This window comes from Apodemus sylvaticus, chromosome 13, assembly GCF_947179515.1.
Source record: "Apodemus sylvaticus chromosome 13, mApoSyl1.1, whole genome shotgun sequence".
Lineage (NCBI taxonomy): Eukaryota > Metazoa > Chordata > Mammalia > Rodentia > Muridae > Apodemus > Apodemus sylvaticus.
In genome coordinates, this window is record NC_067484.1 from 11730246 (window position 1) to 11750373 (window position 20128).

At 45.2% G+C, this 20128-nt stretch overlaps 1 protein-coding gene across 2 annotated transcripts in view; it reads right to left on the reverse strand.

Annotated features, from left to right (window-relative positions):
• Positions 1 to 4252: 4252 nt before the first annotated feature.
• Positions 4253 to 20128, reverse strand: part of LOC127663755 (cytochrome b5) — a 32037-nt gene continuing 16161 nt past the window's right edge. Inside the window, exons 2-6 of one of the 2 annotated variants that reach the window (XM_052155463.1) lie at positions 12696 to 12824; positions 11121 to 11150; positions 7311 to 7331; positions 6301 to 6335; positions 4344 to 4433 (exon numbers count right to left, since the gene is read on the reverse strand). In XM_052155463.1, coding sequence (XP_052011423.1) covers positions 7323 to 7331; positions 11121 to 11150; positions 12696 to 12824 — 168 coding nt within the window. In that variant the 3' untranslated portion in view covers positions 4344 to 4433; positions 6301 to 6335; positions 7311 to 7322. Of the gene's footprint in view, positions 4434 to 6300; positions 6336 to 7310; positions 7332 to 11120; positions 11151 to 12695; positions 12825 to 20128 lie in introns of both variants that reach the window. The other variant, XM_052155462.1, reaches the window with a different exon arrangement.

A 20128-nucleotide genomic window follows, 5' to 3' on the forward strand; every position in this document is an offset into this window, starting at 1 on the left:
AGTTACTTCTGTTGCTCTATCATGACCTAATGAGCTAACCTAGGAGAGCAAATTTCAATGGAGGCAAGCACCTCTACCTACTAAGCCCAGCCATGAGTAGTCTACTGGTCTCCACTTTGTGGCTTTCCTGGGAATCCACATACAAGCCTTTATGTGAATGCCTGAGTCTACCCCGAAGCACATGCCCAGCAAAGGCACTCCTGATACGCACTTCTACGTTGAACTCCTGAAAGACTTGCCATTCCCACAGAGGCCACATCAATCACTCTTACACCCACCCTCTAGAAAAGCGTAAGTTCTCCACATCTCTGCCAAAATGTGTTTCTTAATTTATTATGGTATTCCTAGAGGAGGTCTACCTTGAGGTTCTGACTTGCAGTTCCCTAACAACTAATGGTATTGAGCCTACTAAAGAGGCTTCTAGAAGTACGATTTCATAGGAGTCTATACTCATATTTTGTCTATCTTGAAAGGTTTTTTTTTTAATTTATTTATGATTTAGTAATCTCACACATGTATACTATTTAAGGAATATCTGCCCCTCCATCCCTAGCCAACTTTTCTCAGCTCCCCCCATTCTCCTTTCAGTTTCCTGTCCCCCCTTTTTATAACTCATGAAGCCAAGCAGGGCTGGCCATATGAGTATGGGTGTGGAGCCACTCACTGGAGCTTGACCAACCTACCAGAGGCCACACCCTTGAAAAAAATGGACTCTCCTGCCCCAGGAGGCATCATCTATCACCAGCTCCTCTGCTAGGAGTGAGGCCTGGTGAGCCCCTCCTTCATCACGCATGATGGAGTCTTGACTGACTTGATCTTGTATAGATTTTGTGCAGGCAACCTCAACAGCATTGATGAAGATGGCCCATGTCTTCAACGACCACAGTCCTGTTGTGTCCAGAGAGCCTCCCCAACCTTGGGCTCTTACAGTCTTCCCACACATCCTCTCTGCAGTGTTCCCTGAGCAGGGGAATGATACACTGTCCCATGTGTTAGTATTCTGTCTAAGCTCCATCCACACTTACCTGGTAACAGCCAGGTATGCCCCGCCCCATAGACCTGGCCCACTATAAAAGGGGCTGCTTGCCCCTCCCCCCCCCTCTCTCTCATCACTCTTGCCCATTGGCACTCTCACTTCTCTGCCCCTCTTGGGTTCTCCTCGCCCCCCCCCCCCCACTCCACGTGGTCATGGCCAGCCTCCACTCCTCCACTTCTCTACTCTCTCTCTGTCTCTCTGTCTCTCTGCCTCTCTAACTCCCATCCTCTTCCCTGAATAAACTCTATTCTATCCCATGTCTGTGTGCGTGTGGTCCCTCAGGGGGAAGAGGTGCCTGGGCATGGGCCCGCCTAGGCACACCCTTCCCCCATACCGCCGTGCCACATTCCCTAAACCCCTCTCTTTTTATGCCCCCTTCACCATGTAGTCTTCCACTGACACTTTTTCTCTGTACCATTTGTCTCTGGGTTTTGTTTTGTTCTTTTGGTTTTTTGAGGCAGGTTTTCTCTGTGTAGTCCTGGAACTCACTCTGTAAATCAGGCTGGTCTCGAACTCAGAAATCTGCCTGCCTTTGCCTCCCGAGTGCTGGGATTAGGCATGTATCATCACTGCCCAGCTTGTCTCTGTTTTTGAGTTGTGGTTTTTCTCCTAATAAATTACTAATACAAGTCCCTCTCATATGATGCAAAATCTTCAAGTGTTTTCAAGCTTCTGCTTCTATGAGAGATCTTATCTCAAGGCAATAGGCAGAATGCTAGAGAAGACACCTGACATCCTCTCCATGTGTACACACAACCAAGGACTTGTGTATATTCAGCACACAGATGAACACAAAATTCCATTTTTTTTTTTAACTTGAGATTTTGGCTATATGAACTCTAAAGGGTCAAATATAATATAAACCAATTCTTCCTTGGTACTACAATGTTCTTTCATAAAGAAACACTAACAGCTTAGTTGACTATATGGTACATCCCTCAAGAATGAGCATTAGCTGTAGCTAGAGATAGCCCAGTGGAAAATAGTGCTTGCTGCCCAGATAAGAGGGCATGAGTTCTATTCCCAGCCCCATGTATAAACCGGATACAGTAATGTATACTTACTCCCAACACTGAGGGGGTCAGAGACAAGCAGACCCCTGGGGCTCACTGGCTAGCCAGCCTAGCTTAATTTGCAAGTCAAGTGAGGGATTCTGTCACAAAAATCAAGGTAGCTTCCCAAGCAATAATACCCAAAGATGCCTTTTGCCTCCACACTAATGTATACATACCTGACCTCCCAAATAAGCAGATGAAAAAACTGATTTATAAATTAATCCCCGATACCATCTAGACACGATATATCCATGTCACTTCATAGATGATCTAAGAGAAATGTTTTATAACACACAAAAATCTGATGCTTTCTAGCAAAATACTACACTCTTAACAAACATAAGCGTTATTTTAAAGTGCATACACACTTGTCAAGTCCAGTTCGTAGTTGCTTACTCTTTGTCAAGCGCCTTACAGTACCACATAGGGAACAATGTCAAGAGGAGGAAGCCTGAACGGTGCATCCTATGGAGAAGGCGAGTGTGACATCATCACCCCTGACCGTCCCTGCTGCACAAAGACAGCAGCAACGAAGACGTGGCCGGGGAGACGGCTCGGTGACTCAGCACATGCTCAGCATGCACGAGGTCTTGCACTGACCCACAACATCATGGAATGGTGTGAAAGGGGGACAGAGGCTGCTCACTATAAACCCATTCACACTCAGTGGTGTCAGAAAGGTGACACTTGCTGATCTTGCAGAAGACATGGATTCAGTTCCCAGCACCCAAGTGACAGTCCACAACTCAAGCAAGGAGTTCCAACAGTCTGGTCCCCATGGGTACTAGACAGCCATGTGGTGGGTATACATACATGCAGGCAAAGCACTCACAAACATACAGTAAACATAACTGAAAAGTATTTTTAAAAACAACCCATGCTCTGTAGCAACAGGAACATTCCTTTCTGATATGCTATTTCTTAAGGCTGTCACTGCTGATTACCCAACCACAGATCAGTACAGATTCATTTCCCATCTAGCAAATTACTCTCTTGGGTTTCTACATTTAAAATGAGTAGTCATGGATATTAACAACACACAGGCAGAGGCAGAGGAGAACAACAGAACCCCCATGACCTGACTCAATCCATGAGGGTTCAGTGTGGAGATGAGCAGAGTCACCCCAAACTTCTCCAGCCTCGCTCAGCAGCTGAAGTTCTCTAAGAAGCAAGTGCAAAATAAATATCTCCAGATCTGCGCTTTGGTGACTCACACAACCAGTATTTCCTAAGAGTACATCAACTGCTTTTGTCTCTGGATGGGAAATCTGTAGAACTTCAAAGTTATGAAACTGAGAGTCTCTGGGGAATGACGGTTCAACTGAGAACAGGCAGTTACAAGAGCCTTCCCCAGCCTGTGCTCCTGTTTGCCACATACAGAACATGTGTCATCTCTCTTACAGACTGTGAAGGCCACATGCACATGTATTTCAAGTATAAAATTATCAACCTTTGAGATGTAATTTCTGAGTCTTAAATTTGAAAGACAACATTGGCAATTTACAGTCCGGATGTGAAAGGTCCCCACAAGCTTAAGAGCTTGAACACTTGGGTCCCACCTGGTGGCACTGTCTCAGGAGGTTGTGGAACCTTTGCCTGAGTGGCCTTGCTAGCAGGAGTAAATTATTCAAAACAATTACACACTTCTGTTTCTGTCCTTAGCTCTCTGCTTCCTGATCCAAAAGTGCTACCCCAGACCTGCACACTAGCCCTTAGGTCCTCCTGGCCACGTGGAGATTTACTTCCCCCCTTCTTTCCTTTGCTTCATTCGGTTATCTTGTCAGAGACAGACACGTGTAGGCTGACTGCCATTACCACTGAGCAATTATGACAAGAACAAGCCAGCACCAGGGCTGCTGCTTTACTTCGAGACACAGACAACTGGCTCTGATAATTAGCATATTAAGCAATTCTGTTAAATAATCCAAAACACTAAGCACTGAATACAATATACCAAACAAACAGGCACACATGGTATACTTTACAAGCCAGATATATTTTTAAAGATCATGTTTACAATAAGTAAATTATGTAGTGAAGAAACATCAAAATGAAGTTGAGTAAAAAGGCACATTTGAAAAGTTGAAGAGTACAAAGAGTCCCTTGTTTGTTCTGCTAGCACAGGAGGAAAGGGAAACAGATATATTACAATTACGTTCTTGGGGGTGGGGAAGGCTTCTGTCAGTGGAAGTGATTAACACTGGCTTCTTTCTCCCCTCTCTGGGGCAGTCTTTTCCTTCCTCGGTTGTGGAGAGACAAGTTAATCTTCTGCCATGTAGAGACGGTACATCAGAGCCACAGCCAGGGCTGAGATGGCGGGGATCACCCAGTTTGTCCACCAACTAGAAAGACACATGAGCAGAAAGAGGTTTAAGTGACCCTCAGTGCAGAGACCACGCCCCTGCTTCCTCTGATGGAAAACTACCACAGCATATTCTCCTTTCCTCTAGAGCCACTTCGGCAAAAAGAACAGCTCAGCTCATAACGGTATCCTGTGCACAATGCCTGCCCTGGAGAGCCGGCCTCGCTGCGCTCCCCGGCACCACGAGAAAACGAACACTCTCGCTCTGCTCCCATCTCCTTCCATGGAATTTATAGAGAGCTGTGAACAGCTCCTTCAATAGATGCTGCCCGAAATTAAATTCTGGGTTCCCTATTGTAAGCCCACAAAGGGGAATGGTCCGGACACCTTTTGTTGTCCCATAGAAACTAAACAAGCATTTTAATGTCACTAAGATGAAATCAGATCAATGTTCTCATTTTGCGTTGGCAATGTTTGCAGCCAGGAGCCCCCCCCCCCCCCACCACCACACACACACAGAGTGGACAACAAGAAGCCTGAGGACCGAGGCTGCACACAGTGCCAGCTTTTTTCTTTTTTTTTTTGGATTTGGTTTTTTTGGAGACAGGGTTTCTCTGTGTAGCCCTGGCTGTCCTGGAACTCACTCTGTAGACCAGGCTGGCCTCGAACTCTGAAATCTGCCTGCCTCTGCCTCCCAGAGCACTGGGATAACAGGCGTGCGCCACCACCGTAGGCACACAGTACAAGCTTTATCATTCGCAGATCCTCCTCTGAGAACCTAGTCTTACCCTCTATACTAGATGGATCTAAACCATTCAAGAAATACCATGCCTTAAGTACTTAGTGGGTGGTCCACTCCCAGATTCCAAGGCAGATCCAATTTATACACCACCCAGTGTGTATAAGCTTTCAATAGGCGACACATCAGAGACTATGGGTAAAATCAAGGATGTGCTTTGGAAGAGCTTTAATGCAGTCATAAATATGATTTAAATTTCTAAATTTCAACTTTTTATTGGGCAAAATTTAATACCTATACTTAGCACCGAAGAATACATACATACATCTTCCCTCATAATCTCAAATAATCTTCATGTATCAAAGCACTCAAAGAACAAATTAAATTAAAAGATATAAAGTCTGAAAGAAGTAAAAGTACAATCTCCAAATGGGTGGGGTGGGGTGGGGCTTTCCGGTTTCACTGTAGAAAGAGGGAGCCTGCCAGTTAAAAGAAGGTGGTATACATTCTATAATATTTCCAGCAGGCAGGCACACCGAGAGGGGGTGCTTCAATTTGACAGAATGAAATATAGGTGTGCAGCTATGAGTCTAAAAATAAAAACAACAGAAGACCATTATTAAATAAGTCGACATGGCAAGACTGTAGTCAGAAGTTTGGGCTTGAATAAATCTGGCCCCGGGAACAAGAGAGTCATCCGCGCCTGGAGCTGAGTAACAACTGAAACCCGAGCCGAGCTTGCAGAAAACATAATGACGGGTCTCAAAAGGTGCCCGTGTGTCCAGGAAGAATGAAACTGAACTTCTGCTTGGGAGAAAACCGCAGTCCTGATCCCGCGGGGACTGGCTGCCATGGGGATAAGGAGCCCCACTTGTTCTCCACAGCCCCTGGTATGGATACATCCAGAGGGTAATGGTATCTGGGGGGGGGGGGGGGGGGGTCCACTGTGGAAAGTGCGGGCAGCCCCAGCTGACAGTCTAGGATGGGAGCCTCAAAGTTCTAGGAGCGCATGCGCAGACTGGAAGCTGAGCTCAGAGTGGGAATACAAGCAGAGAATCAGATCAGATGAGGAGGCGCCAGCCAACTCTGGCTCCTGAGCCCTCCAAGAAACCTTATCTCAAAACAAAAACCAAAGAAAAAAAGAAACAAAAAAGACAGCACTGCGTACCTGGAATTGGACTCCACAGTAGTGATAAGAGTATCCTGGAACACACACAAAAACAAAACAAAACCGGAAGTTAGGGTTCTGTCCGATCATTTATTCCCCTGACTGAAATCCTGTTATAAGATAAAAATCACCTGATTTTATTCGACTCTATCACTTAAAAGTTGTTAAAAGGCAAAATTGTGCCCAAGTTCTTCTTACTAAAAAAAAGCCTAATTTATATAATTTATATAGTATTATTTTTCAAGAAAATAAAATTTTAAGAGCTATATTTAAATTTCTTAAGAACATAAACTTCATTATTTGAAAGTGTTAATAAATAGAATACACACCACATTCCACACTTTTAACATTTAAGGACTTTAACATAAGAACTGAAACTTCAACATAGAAATTCATGAACACATTAAAGACTGTGTCACTGTCTTTTAGAAGAGAAATTCTTCAAAGAATAGAATATGAAATAAATATGTCATTCATCTCATTCAAAACTAATAGGGCATAAAAACATACCTAAATTACACTAATAGTGTGTCAACCAAAATGAAACAATAAGAATTGTCCCTTCACATGCTAGACCACCTTTTCTGAGCCTTCTTTAACTCACCGGATGGCCCCAGGAAGACCCGATCACCTCAGAAACCACTCTGCCTAAGCAACAAACAAAGCTCAGGGCTTACCTTCCAGTAGTTTCTGAGCACAGCCCTTCTCATGAGGACCATAAAAGAAATGCACATATTCCCAAGCCATTCCCAACTGCAGCCCATGGAAGCACACACAGGTGTTAGGAAAAACTCTTGAAATACTCCACACCAGCAAAACTGTTAGTGCTTCAACAAAAGCAGCTACAGACAAGCTAGACCCATCAGAAAATCCTGTCTGTCAGTAAAGCAAGCAGCAGTTTGCAGCAAGGCCCATCGGAGTCCCTGCAAGCTATGTTAGGGAGACTCCCTAGGAAAGGTGAATCCATTCTAGGGACACAGAAGCCAAGCCGCACAGCAGCACACACCGACCTGGACACACCTTTAGGGTTCCTGACACAGTGAGGGAAGAAAAACATATCATTTAAAAAGAAAACGTCACATCTGCTGTTGTTTCAAGCACTTTTAAGTCCTAGTCGCTATAGAATGCATAACCACCACAAGATTATGTTTCATGAGTATAATTAACACTGATTATGATAATTAAACGGTGACAATTAAATATGCAGACAAAGGTAGTCAGTTTTGAGTAGGAACACACACACACACACACACACACACACACACACGTAAGACACTAAGGAGCTCACTGAAGGACACTATGGCCCGCTGGGAAGTTAGTGTGAGGAGACAGACAGGAAAGGCCACTAGCTCATGATACAAGCAACGATGTATACATTTCAGGAGACTGTGCGACCTCAGGTGGCCTTCTTTGATGGCCCTGTCTTGGTGTCTGCATTGCTAATGTAAAAGCACCAATGTCAGGTTAAAATACTGCTGAGGCTCAAACATGCCCAGGCCATTCAAAATGCTGTTACAAGGGCAGGCGAGATGACTCACAGGCAAAGGGATGTGCTTCAGAGCCTGAGCACCTGAGCTTCCCTGATCCCTGGGGCCCTCCTGGCGGCAGGAGACCGATCTCCTGAAAGCTACCCTCTGACCTCTTGTGGCACACAAGCATATGTGCACACACAAAATAAATAAACATCAAAAAATGTTAAATGCAACATAAATAAAATGCCGTAGCATGCCGCCACAACCACTATCTCTGGCAATCATGACCCTCCAAAAAACAGAACTTAAGGAAAAAGAAAAGTTTTGGATTGTCTATTTTCCTCATAGCTGGAAAACCCAGAGTGCTTGAGAGTTTAGGTTGTAATCACCACTCAGCACTGGCATAAAGCAATGCTATGTCTCTAGCAGCCGTTTCTCTGCAGGGCTCAGCTGTCAGGGAGGTAAAGACCTTTTCGAACATTATCAGCAGTGAGCTCTGCCACCGGCTCACCCTGAAACCTGGAAGGCTTCCAGCGCAGTGGAAAGGCTAACAACTGTATACAGCATTCCTAACAACCTACACCATCGTGTGAGCCAGTATACAAGATTAGTTCCATAGAGAAACATATGCCAGGTCCCCCAGAGCCTTTGCAAACCAGTTATCTCCATTTCAGTTCATCCAGCCCAGCCCCTCCTTTATTGGCTGTTCTGACGGTGAAGGTGGTGGAGCCTCCTGCTAGCTCAGTGCCTCCTGGCACCTACGGACCAGAACTGAGGGACAAGCCAGCGGCTGGACCGGCGACTCTCAGGCAGAGGCAGAGCCTCAGGGCCTGGAGCTCTGGGGATCTCAGAGACAAGCACAACCTTATATATCACGGTGCTTTGAAAGTTAATAACAGGGAAAGGCACAATACAGCTTAGACCTTCTATATGAGCAAATTCGACTGCTGTGGATACACTTAAAGACATGTAATTTCTGTGTCTATAAATACCTTAACTTGGCAATTTAGCTTTTTTTGGGCAGGTTCAGGCTAATGCTCATTGGTACATCTTCTTATCAAAGTTTAACTAGATGTTTTAAGTAACACTTTCTTTCTCAACACTGAGGACTAACCCACACACCAGGGCCTTACGCATGTTTGTCAAGTGCTCTGCAGCTGAGCTCTAGCTCCATTCCCAAGCATGATGTTTACTGAAAACCATCAGACCACAGAACACGTTCTCTAGCTACAGATGATTGATTACACGTGACCCTGAGACATTCCTAAGGAGCCAGTGTTGTTTGGCAGAGATGGCACAACACCCAGAAAAGCTGCAACATGTTTTCTTCTGTGTCACTTGCTTCCGGCCTCTCAAATAACCAGCAAGGGTCACCCCGCTTTCTTCCAGCTGTGCTCCTATTTAAGCAAAGTCACAGGTGGGTACAAAGGGGGTCCGGTTAGTTTGCTGTAGAACAAGAAGGCACCACAAAGTCATCCTTTTGTAAAATCTTGACAGTACAAGTATCTGCTTTGAACATTGGGTAGACGCAGATCCCAGAAGAGGCTTCGCACCAGTGCATCACAGACGATGAAACGCCGTGGTGCAGAGAGCCGCCCCTCCTGCAAACATGTGCGAGGATGTTCCTCTCCTCAGTACTGAGGTTAGTCAGTGCGCCCTGTCACCGCCCACTCCAAACATGAAAGCAACTGCAAGTTCAAATAGAAAACTAAAACAGAGAATACAAACGCAGGTCCCTCCCCTCGACACTACCCTTCGGGACAGGCTCTCTAAATCCCAGCCTAGCCTCAGCCTCACTATGGAGTTAGCGACAGCTTCTGGTCCTCCTTTAATCATTCCCCAAGCACTGGGGATTAAGGGTGAGCAGAACGGCAGCCAGCCAGGTCTTGGAGACTGACCCCAGACCCTCCTGCGTGCTGGGCAAGCAGTCCGCTGACAGAGGTGCCCAGCCGTACAGTGAAGGCACAAATGAATGAGGGTAGCCTCTGGTGGTCGGGGCATAAGTCATGCTTACCACCTCACATCTGCACATGCACTACAGTTACAGATGTGGTGAGCCAGCAGCAGACCACAACTCAGGAAACAAACCTCCCCAAAGCCTTGTTTTCCTGCGGGTGACTTACACCAGAACCATTACATACTAAACACCTACGAGGACAGAAACAGACAGACCTTGAGGGGGACAACAAATAGGTGCTCCACAATTTTGGTGATAAAGAAGCCACAGAAAACACATACAAGCCACGTCTTGAGCCCATAATGGTCACAGACAGCATTCAAATTCTGACACCAATTTTTTTTTTTAATGTTTGTGTGATGCACTACTACCACTAAGGTTAAGTGTGTCCTTTGTTTTGAATGGGGAAAAACAGAAACAGAAGTGCAATTGTTGTGCACAGGGAAGCACACACAGGCCTTTTCCTGCACTGGGTGAAAGTGGGAGTAATCACAGCATTTGTGCTCACACTGTAGAATCGCTGTATGTCACACACTGAAAACAACAGAAGCCGTGCAGTGCACTGTGCAGCAGTCACTGCGAGCTCAGAGAAGCTTGCCCACTGTCCGAGGTGTGTGCCTTCTCCACTGAGAAGAAGCACAGAGAGAAATGCAAAAATGGGGTTTTCTTGCTGCCATTTTTGAAGCAAAACCTTCCTTCACCCTTTATTACTTCCAGGCCAGAGTTAACTTTTCCCACTTATACTTTTCAGGAACTGCTGAAAACAGTGCTGCCTGTTCTCATAAATTCTTACTCAGATTTAATGAGCCAATGTGGGTGAGAAGGCCAGCTCAGACTTCCGAATGGCACGCCAATGTAAAACTAGCCCTTTCTGACCGCCTACGAAGACGCAGGGATGCAGAGGAGAGGCCTGGGCGGCACCATCGGGTCAGGGAGGAAGGCGTGCCTCAGCTTACACAGGCTCCCCGGCTCCCGAGAACAAGGCTTCCGTCCAAGCACGGCGTTAGCTCACTTACTCTATCTAGAACTAGAAACTGAAGCCAGGGTTTCAGGAATGCTTGACAGGTATCGTCCACTGAGCTAGACATCCGGACTTTTATTTCTTGGTAATTATGATGTTTGAAAAGTTAATACTTGTGTTGTTCAAAGTAACACACAGGCTCTCCTCAAAAACACGTGGACTAAGAAAGAGAAAGAAAGAGAAAAAAAGAGAAAGAAAGAGAAGAGCGGACAAACAAGAACTCTCAAACCAACCTCTGCAAACCAGTAAGTGACATATTCACCTTACCCAGAAAGATCTGTGTAGGCCGTGGCCCTTGCACCATTTTGATGTACTAAATACAATGAAGATACACAGTTACCTCTAGCCACCACTCCTTTGAAATACTTACCGAAGGCTTGGCTATCTTTGCTCTGTCATCCTGTAAGGGATAAAGATGAGAGGTGGCATTAAGACTCACAGGACATCTGTGAAAAATCTCATTTGCAAAAAGCTGATTTTTATTGAGAATTAAAAGAAAAATACCATTCAATGATTAGCATGTGGCACTCAGCAAAGTTAAATGCAAAACTGATCCATGTGGTTTGACAACAGAAACTGACAGCAGAGTTGGGGACATGGAGCATTTTCACCCACAGTCCCAAAGTTTAGAATGGATCCATGACTGTCTGGTGGACATGTGGAGGTGTTTAGAGGCTTTACTAGTGCTGAACTCACTTTTAATTCAAGCAACAGAAGACCAAACCCGTCCCTTCCTTCTCTACTCTCAAGTTCACGGAGATGTGCATCTTTCTGCCATGATGGTCTCAGAGAAGCCTGCACTCTCCCAACAATGTCATTAAAAACTATTTAAACCTCAGACTGAGGGTACCCAAATCCAAGGGCATCTAAATGCTGACCACAGAAAAGTCTTGCGGAGAAGTGACCTAAATCAAGCCACCCTCCTCTTAGAAACAGAACTAAGACAACAGGATGGGGAGGAATTTTTACAAGGACAGACCTCACAGATGCAATTAAACCATGTTAGTTCTGGGAAGTGTGACTATGAAAATGTGTGGGCTGATAATCCTCCAGATAAGGGAGGCGGACTCTCTCCAGTATACATAACCTGACCAGAAAGGCAATACACAGTAGACAAACACACACACAAACACACACACCACAGACACAAACACATAAACACACAGACACACCACAGATACAGACAGAGAGAGAGAGAGAGAGACAGACAGACAGACACACACACACACACACACACACACACACTGCTCAACAGAATTTACACTAAAATGGATTTCTGGGCCTTCTAAAAAGAGCCTACTTTTATATTTCCTTCACTGGAGTTCTTACAAGAACCACTGTTCATATACAGCAAGACTCATATATAAATAGGGATATGCCTATATTCATTTATTTTTAAAGTTTTCTTGGTTTGCCTACTTGAGCTGGGGCCGCTGCTGTTTATCTCTCATCAGGGAAACTGTGCTCATGACTACCCTTCATGTTCCCGGCTGTAGAACAAACTACATGGCCTGATGCTCTGCCCTCTGAATCTTCTGTTGACTCTCAGAGGCTGAGGACCATCCCCAGTGCAGGGCCATGGAGCACAGCCCTCTGACCCCAAGTTCAGCAATAACTGTAACCAAAAGAAACCACAAAGTAAAGAAAGACTGAATCAATGTATTTATCACAAAAATGGTATCTTGCTAAGCATGGTGATGCATGCTTATAATCCCAGCACTTGAGAGATAAAGACCTGAGAAGGGAGTTCCAGGTCAGCCTGGGCTGAAGAGGAAGCTCTAGGCCAGCCTGGGCTAGTTACTGAGACCCTGTCTCAAATGAAGTATTCTAAATCAAAAGAAATGTCCATTCCATTTTAAGTTTTCTGTGGATGTAACTCTAGACTTCCCGATGTCAAACAGTAGCCTTGGAAGAGAAGAAGAAACCTAATCAAGGAATGACTTACCGGATGGAGTTCCCCGATGATGTATGTTTTGGACAGTTCTCGAGCATCCGTAGAGTGCCCAACATCTTCAAAGTTCTCGGTAGCATCGCCCCCAGCTTGCTCTCTTAGGACTTCTTCCCCACCAGGATGCTGTTCAAAGAACAGGTTCCATGAATACTAAAATCTTTTCAGTCAGATGAATTAAAAGAAAACAGTTAGCCTATCTAATCGATCAGTCCACTCCAGAAGTCACACACGGCAATGGCTGAGTTTAACTATCTATAGTGTGTACGCTAGACATCCCTCTCCATTTCCTTCGGGATGGTACAGTAGGACCTTCCTCTGATGTTTGTCTCCAAGCTACAGACCCAGAAACACCAGTGTTATATGAATAGCCTTAATAATATTATTAATGTTTGCTCTACTTTTCCAGAAAGTTCCCCAAACTTGCCCACTTCTACTTTTGCTAAACTGTCTCTTCAGCCTTCTGAAGATTTCAAACTTAGGACTCTCTCAGTATGAGTGTGGACCAAGCACAGACCACTGGTCAGAGAGGAGAGAAGAGAGCACCACATTTCCCTTCAGGACACACTATGTACACCTGCAGTGTGCAGCCACCATCCACTGGACGGGTGGGAAGGCCCAGGCCAGGCCTGATACTCTTTCTGAAGGAATTTAAGTAACTGTTGTCTGTATAGCCAGGAGAGAGAGAGAGAGAACGCGCACGCACAAGCACACACGCACAAGTACACGCGCGCGCGCGCGCGCGCGCGCGCACACACACACACACACACACACACACACACAGGCAGGAAGAACCTTTCCCTTGGCAGGATCATTTTAGTGCTTGCTCTGAGATGCTCCAGGTCACTGTTAATACAGAGACAGCCATGCCTCAGGGAGCAGAGTCTATGATGTACAACCAGTGACAAGACTGGAGACTCCCAAGCAAGGATTCTCAGGCAAGCACTCGATTAAATCATGCGATCTTTCCGGCAGGAAAGCAAAACAAAACAAAAACCACTTCTTAAATTAAGCTTGAAGATGTACCTGGATCCCCGTGCAGCTGACTGCAGCTGGGCCTTCCTTATTCCCAGAAAATATCAAGGATACTCAGAACTCTCAAAAGGTGCCTGTTCCTTATACTTCTTTATTTGGACATATCTAGCACTACAGCTTTACTAAATACAAAGCAGATGAAGCTCCAGGGTATAGATACTATGCTGCCCCAGTGTGTGCTACATACATGTGTGGAGCTTAAATCAAAATGATCCTCATAGGCTCACATGCATGGGCCCTTGGTCTCCAGTTAGTGGTGTTTGGGAAGGATTAGGAGGTGTGGCTTCATTGGATTATATGGATCACTGGGGATGGGCTTTGAGTTTTCAAAAGCCTACATCAGGACCAGTATCTTCTTCTCTATGCCTGCTGTCTGCAGATCAGGATAGGAAGCTCTCAGCCACTGCTCTGTCATGCCTACCTGCCTCCTGTTAGAGCAACCATGGACTAAGCATCTGACACTGCACCCAAGCCTCTGATTAAAACTGCTTTCTTTCTTTTTTTTCTTTTTTCTTTTGCTTTTTCAAGACAGGGTTTCTCTGTATGGTCCCGGCTGTCCTGTAGACCAGGCTGGCCTCGAACTCAGAAATCCGCCTGCCTCTGCCTCCCAAGTGCTGGGATTACAGGCGTGCTCCACCACGCCCGGCTTAAAACTGTTTTCTTTTATGATTTGCTTTGGTCATGGTGTCTCTTGTAGCAACAGAACACCAACTAAGACACTTTTGAGAAAATATTAGTAGTTGGGGTTGGAGAGGTATCTCAGTGGTAATGAGCATTTGCCTCTTGGAGAAAACCAGAGTCAAACACCAGCACTCGTGTGGCTTACAACCACTTATAATCCTAGTGTGCATCTATCTGCACATGTGTGGGACACATCCAGGCACACGTACATACACATACCATTTTATAAAAGGAAGAAAATACTGGTACTTATTTTAAAGCTTTGCTGGGTATATTTTAAAATGTGTCAGACGCATACCATATGTTCAATAAACATAACAGTTTCTGTACTGAACACTTTCCAATATTAGTATCTGTCCTAAACATGACTTCTCGCATTGCACACACACCCCTAATTCTCTGAAATGTGTTCTTCTCCATTCTTTCTGACAATGAGAAATCTGACAAACATCAAATAGACAGACACTAAAGACATCTCATAGGTATGGCAATGGTAATCAAGGTTTTCTGATTCTGGCACAATCTGGAACTGTGAACCTTGATCTGACTGAAGAGCAGAAAGACAGGCAGTTGGGAAGATACGAAGTAACCATAGTCCTCAGAGCATGAAGGTGACCCTTATGTACACCATTGGTCCCCATCAAATGACCTAATTCACAAGTTCATGAACCTGGGACTCCTGCTTAGAACAAGCAGGCCTCAACATATCTGCTTGGGTCTCACTGTGCACGAGGAACAGCCTGTTTTCCAAAACGACACAAAAAGGGGCCTGAAAACTTGATCTGCAGCTGAACCCAAGTTGCACCCAAGTTCCAGGAAGAACCACATAGTTTGTCTCTGCCCTATACCCCAGAGTCACTCCCTACCAACAGCCAATCAGGATTAGTCTGGTAGTTCCAAGTGTACTTTCAGACTGTTTGTGATTGTCCATGGTTTTGCTTCAGAGAATCCACCTGTTGGCTTACAATAGTCATTCAATTAGATGCTTGCCAGGCTAGAAACCCTTCACTTGTTCATCATTTCCTATAAAACCTTGTCCTGCTGAGGGCTCGGGGGCTTCACCCTCTTGTCTTGCTGTGTCAGTGACTGCAGTGAGCCCAAGCTCGATTGAATAAAGACGCTAGTGCAATTGCATTGGAATCGGCTCCTTGGTGGCCTTTTGGGGTTCGTCTTGGTCTGCTATGGAGTCGTGAGAATTCTGGACTGACAGGGCTGAGGCGGACGTTCCACCTCAGTCACATGATAATCACCCTGGAGGTTAAGCGGTGTAAGAGGGCAGCCCTCAACATGAGCTCCAAAAGGAAAGGAAGCAAAGGGATGTTTACCTGAAGATCCTCTCAAAACCCTTTCTCAGGGAAACCTTTTCTAAAGGGAAAAGAGAAAAGACTTTGAGCTATTAGTCTCACTGGCCACTGCTACATATGTATGTGTGTAAATAAACAACTCAGTAAAATCACAATACCAAATAAACTGATTGATGCTGAAATAGTTTTAACTCTACCCTAAAAACTGTTTTGGAAAAATTAAAAAGAAATCAAAGCCTGAAAAACTGTATAACATAACATAACATAACATAAAGTAAACTTCAAGTCCTGATAAGACAACAAAGATAAGGAACTAGTGCTTTGTAATATCTAACATTTTCCTTGAAATATGAGGCACACACAGAGAAAGAGAAGGTGCTTGCCATGTAAACTGTCTGGAAGTCAGCGATTCTTTTGTTATCCTCTCATTCTCACCAGGAGATCTGCTGCAGTTTCCATAGGCACAGGCATTGTTAGTATAACTGCAATAAACAGCTGGAGTGCGCACAGTGTTGGGGTCCTGCCTTTTGGACATGTTGTAGAGTTTGGGAGTGGCCCACAGAAAAAAGCTAGGAAGCAGTGTAACAACTGGCAGTGTAACAAGCACCTGGTGATTTCTCTGCTAGAGCCAAGGAGAAGTATCAAGTGTGCAACCGTACAGATCCAGGGTACAGGTGACAGCCACGTCTCCAGGAAGTCTGTTCTCCGCCCATTGAACTCTGACAGCAGCAGGCAGCTGTAGAGTCTGCAGAGAAGGAGGGGCAGTGTGCCTGAGACAGAGAATGGATGGATGTGAGGCGGAGGTGTGAAGGAAGGGGGGGAGTCAGGACTCCCGCTTAGTGAGGAGTGACTCAGATATCCGATGACTGGATGCCTGGAGGCTTAGAAGACTCAAACCACAGCCATTAAGGCTGTAGGAGCTGGGAACAGGAATCCCAGAGACCAGGTCTAATCTGGTTGATGAAACAGCTACCGAAACACTCCATCCACATATCTTGTGAGACCACAATTCCTTCCATGCATTTTTGTGAATTCCCAACTTCTTTAGCTGCCCTTATACATGCTGATCCTGCTGGCACATGAAAACTCTTGGAGATTAGGGAATATCAATATTTAGCCTTCACTTTCTGAAAATAAATAGGAACTCTGTTTTAAAGCACTAAGAGTTAGCGCTGTCCATAACTGGAGAGGTTTCCTGCCAGACTTCCAACTCGGCACTAAAGAAACATTTAGGAAGCCATGATACAACTCCAAAAATCCCAAATCTAAAGCGTACTGAGTGCTGATGCGATACCCCAATTGGAAAATTATAAAATTTGATGTCATGTAAGGGGTTATCGTCAAAGCATAGGTGAATAATTTCAGGAGATCTGTGTAAGGATATGAGAATGCTCTTCAAGAATGAAGAGCATTCTCAGTGACAAGGCTGTCAACATTCCAGAAGTGTCTACACCACTCTGGAGGGGTGGACAGTTGTTAAGCGACCCAGAGGAACCCTCTGGAATTCCTCAGTTACAACAATTATATCTACAAAGAGCTCAGTCTTCTTAGGAAGAAAGAAAAAGGGCTCCAGCTTGAGAAATGGTGGGAAAATCAGAAGCTGACAAGGATTCACACTCCGCAGTGACAAATAGAGCAGGGCCTCCATTAGTAGATGCGGTCTGTGTGTGCTCTCTTCCCCATCAGGATTTATATTCAGGAGAATGTGTTTCTTGTTCAAATCCAAAATTTCTTAGGTGAAAATCTGCAAGGTTCTGATAAAGACAAGTACTACCTGTTCTGTTCCTCAAGCCCAAAATGTTAAGTTTATAATCCTGGAAGGAAATGATACTGAACTTTTTTCCAATTTAGTAGCTTTGATTCAGAGAGCTACAATAGGTTTGTGTTGTTGTTTGTTTTTAAAAGGCATCAGAAAAACATAGATGTGTCTATCTCTGTTTCTGAAAACTGAATAGTGCTGTGGGCTAGCTCGGACTTCCCCATCTATAGAAGCGAGGGCCTAAAGCACAACTCGAATGTGTGGTGCTTGACAGTGCAACAAAGGCTTATGAGGAAATAAGAAGGGCATGCGACATGTGAGCGTCACACTGGTGAGCCTCACCCCTCAGATGTCACTGTGAATATACCGATATTCCAAAACTGAAGGCCTGAAACAGTTCTAGTCCTAAACATCTCCAAGCTGTATCACAAAGAGCTAACACTGGCTACCAGCTCCTGAAAGTTCAGCTGGCTCTCAAGAGAAATTTCTAATCATGGATCTCTTTGGGTTTTTGTTTTGGTTTTTTTTTTTTTGGTTTTCTTTTTTTGTTGTTGTTTGTTGTTGTTGTCATTGTTGTTTGTTTGTTTGTTTGTCTGTGTAGCCCTGGCTGTCCTGGAACTCACTCTGTAGACCAGGCTGGCCTCGAACTCAGAAATCCACCTGCCTCTGCCTCCCAAGTGCTGGGATTAAAGGTGTGTGCCAACTCCCCATCCCACCCCTACCCCCACCCCCACCTCCACCCCGGCTCATGAGTCTCTTGAAACGCTGCCTTCCTCTGACTGGTTCTCTTACTCTGTCCTTCAGCCACCATAGCCATCCAATTGCCAGACACCGGGGCTCAGTCCTTGGCTCTGCTCCTGCTCCACCTGCAGTATCTCTGCTGGGGATCGTATCTCCAGTTTGCATACTACCTGTCCACTAATGAGCTGCACTGAGCCGCAGCCTCTCTGACAACTTCCTAACACATCTAGCTACTTGAAAACTCTTCCATGTCCAAAGGCACACGTCAAGCATGGTACTTCTTTTTCCGGCTACAATCTTTCCCAGTGTTTTTGAGAAAATGTTGCTACTGTGATCCCAGCACCATGGTCATGCCCTCCACTCCCTTGGCAGCTTTTCAGGCTCCATCCTTGAATTCCCACCCCAACGCGGCCTCCACCCCGCCCCCGTCTCCTCACTGCCCTTCACAGCTCACACTGTTACACTTTCAAGCCATTTATCAATTTGTTTGTGAGATTTCTCCTGACTCAGAGTTCAGTCTGTCCCATTCATCTGTTTGCCACCGACTCAAGGCCCTCGAGTACATGCTGACTGAACACGTAAGATCAGCTCCAAACAGCTCATACAAATCTCCTTTCCCTGAACTCTTATAGTTCTTCCCCTTCAGGTCACAGAACTTCTCACTTAACTGATAATTCATTAAATTAACGGCTGTACTGTTAATTTAATGAATTTAACGGCTTGTTTTGTGTGTCAACTTGACACAGGCTGGAGTTATCACAGAGAAAGGAGTTTCAGTTAGGGAAGTGCCTCCATGAGATCCAACTGTGGGGCATTTTCTCAATTAGTGATCAAGGGGGGAGGGCCCCTTGTGGGTGGTGCCATCTCTGGGCTGGTATTCTTGGATTCTATAAGAGAGCAGGCTGAGCAAACCAGTAAGCAGCATCCCTCCATGGCCTCTGCATCAGCTCCTGCTTCCTGACCTGCTTGAGTCCAGTCCTGACTTCTTTGGTGATGAACAGCTGTGTGGAAGTGTAAGCAGAATAAACCCTTTCCTCCCCAACTTGCTTCTTGGCCATGATGTTTGTGCAGGAATAGAAGCCCTGACTAAGACAACGGCAAAAACAGATCTATGTGTAGAGCCTTGGAGGGCATGGCAGAAAGAGCACACCCAATCGTCTGATCAAATGGCTGAGCCTGTGAGCAGTAATTGGATGGGAGGAAAAAAAAATCAAAAATTAAAGTATATGATTAGATCTTGAAGAAGCATGTAATAATAGTTTGGGCTAAAAGAAAAAAACTAAAACAGAAACAAAAAACAGACGACCTAGGGGCTGGAGAGATGGCTCAGTGGTTAAAAGCACTGACTGCTCTTCCAGAAGACCTGAGTTCAAATCCCAGCAACCATGTGGTGGCTCACAACCATCCGTAATGAGATCTGACACCCTCTTCTGGTATGTATGAAGACAGCTACAGTGTACTTACATATACTAAATAAATAAATCTTTAAAATAAAACAAAACAGAAGACCCATGTTCTTCATTGTTGGAGCCTCAGTTTTGACTAATAATGAATACCACATGGGTCCTAAACACCACATGGGTCCTAAACACGCGGCATGACTTTGAGCACAGTTCCCTGAGAAGGCAAACATGATGACGTACCCACATCACAGGGCCAGTGCATGGTTTTCATCTTCATTGACGTTAAAACAATTTCTCCCCAGCTTTACAGTAAATAAGTTCAGGTTCGTCCCCCCCACCACCACCACTGTGTGTGTCTGTGATAACATAATGTTCTAAAATACATAAACACGTTGAAGTGGTGCAATCAAGCTAATTAGCCTAAACATTATGGGCACTGCAGGCAAGCCCACATGTGTCTGACCCAGTACTGTGTGGCAACACCCAACCCCAGAAGGGCTTCGTCTC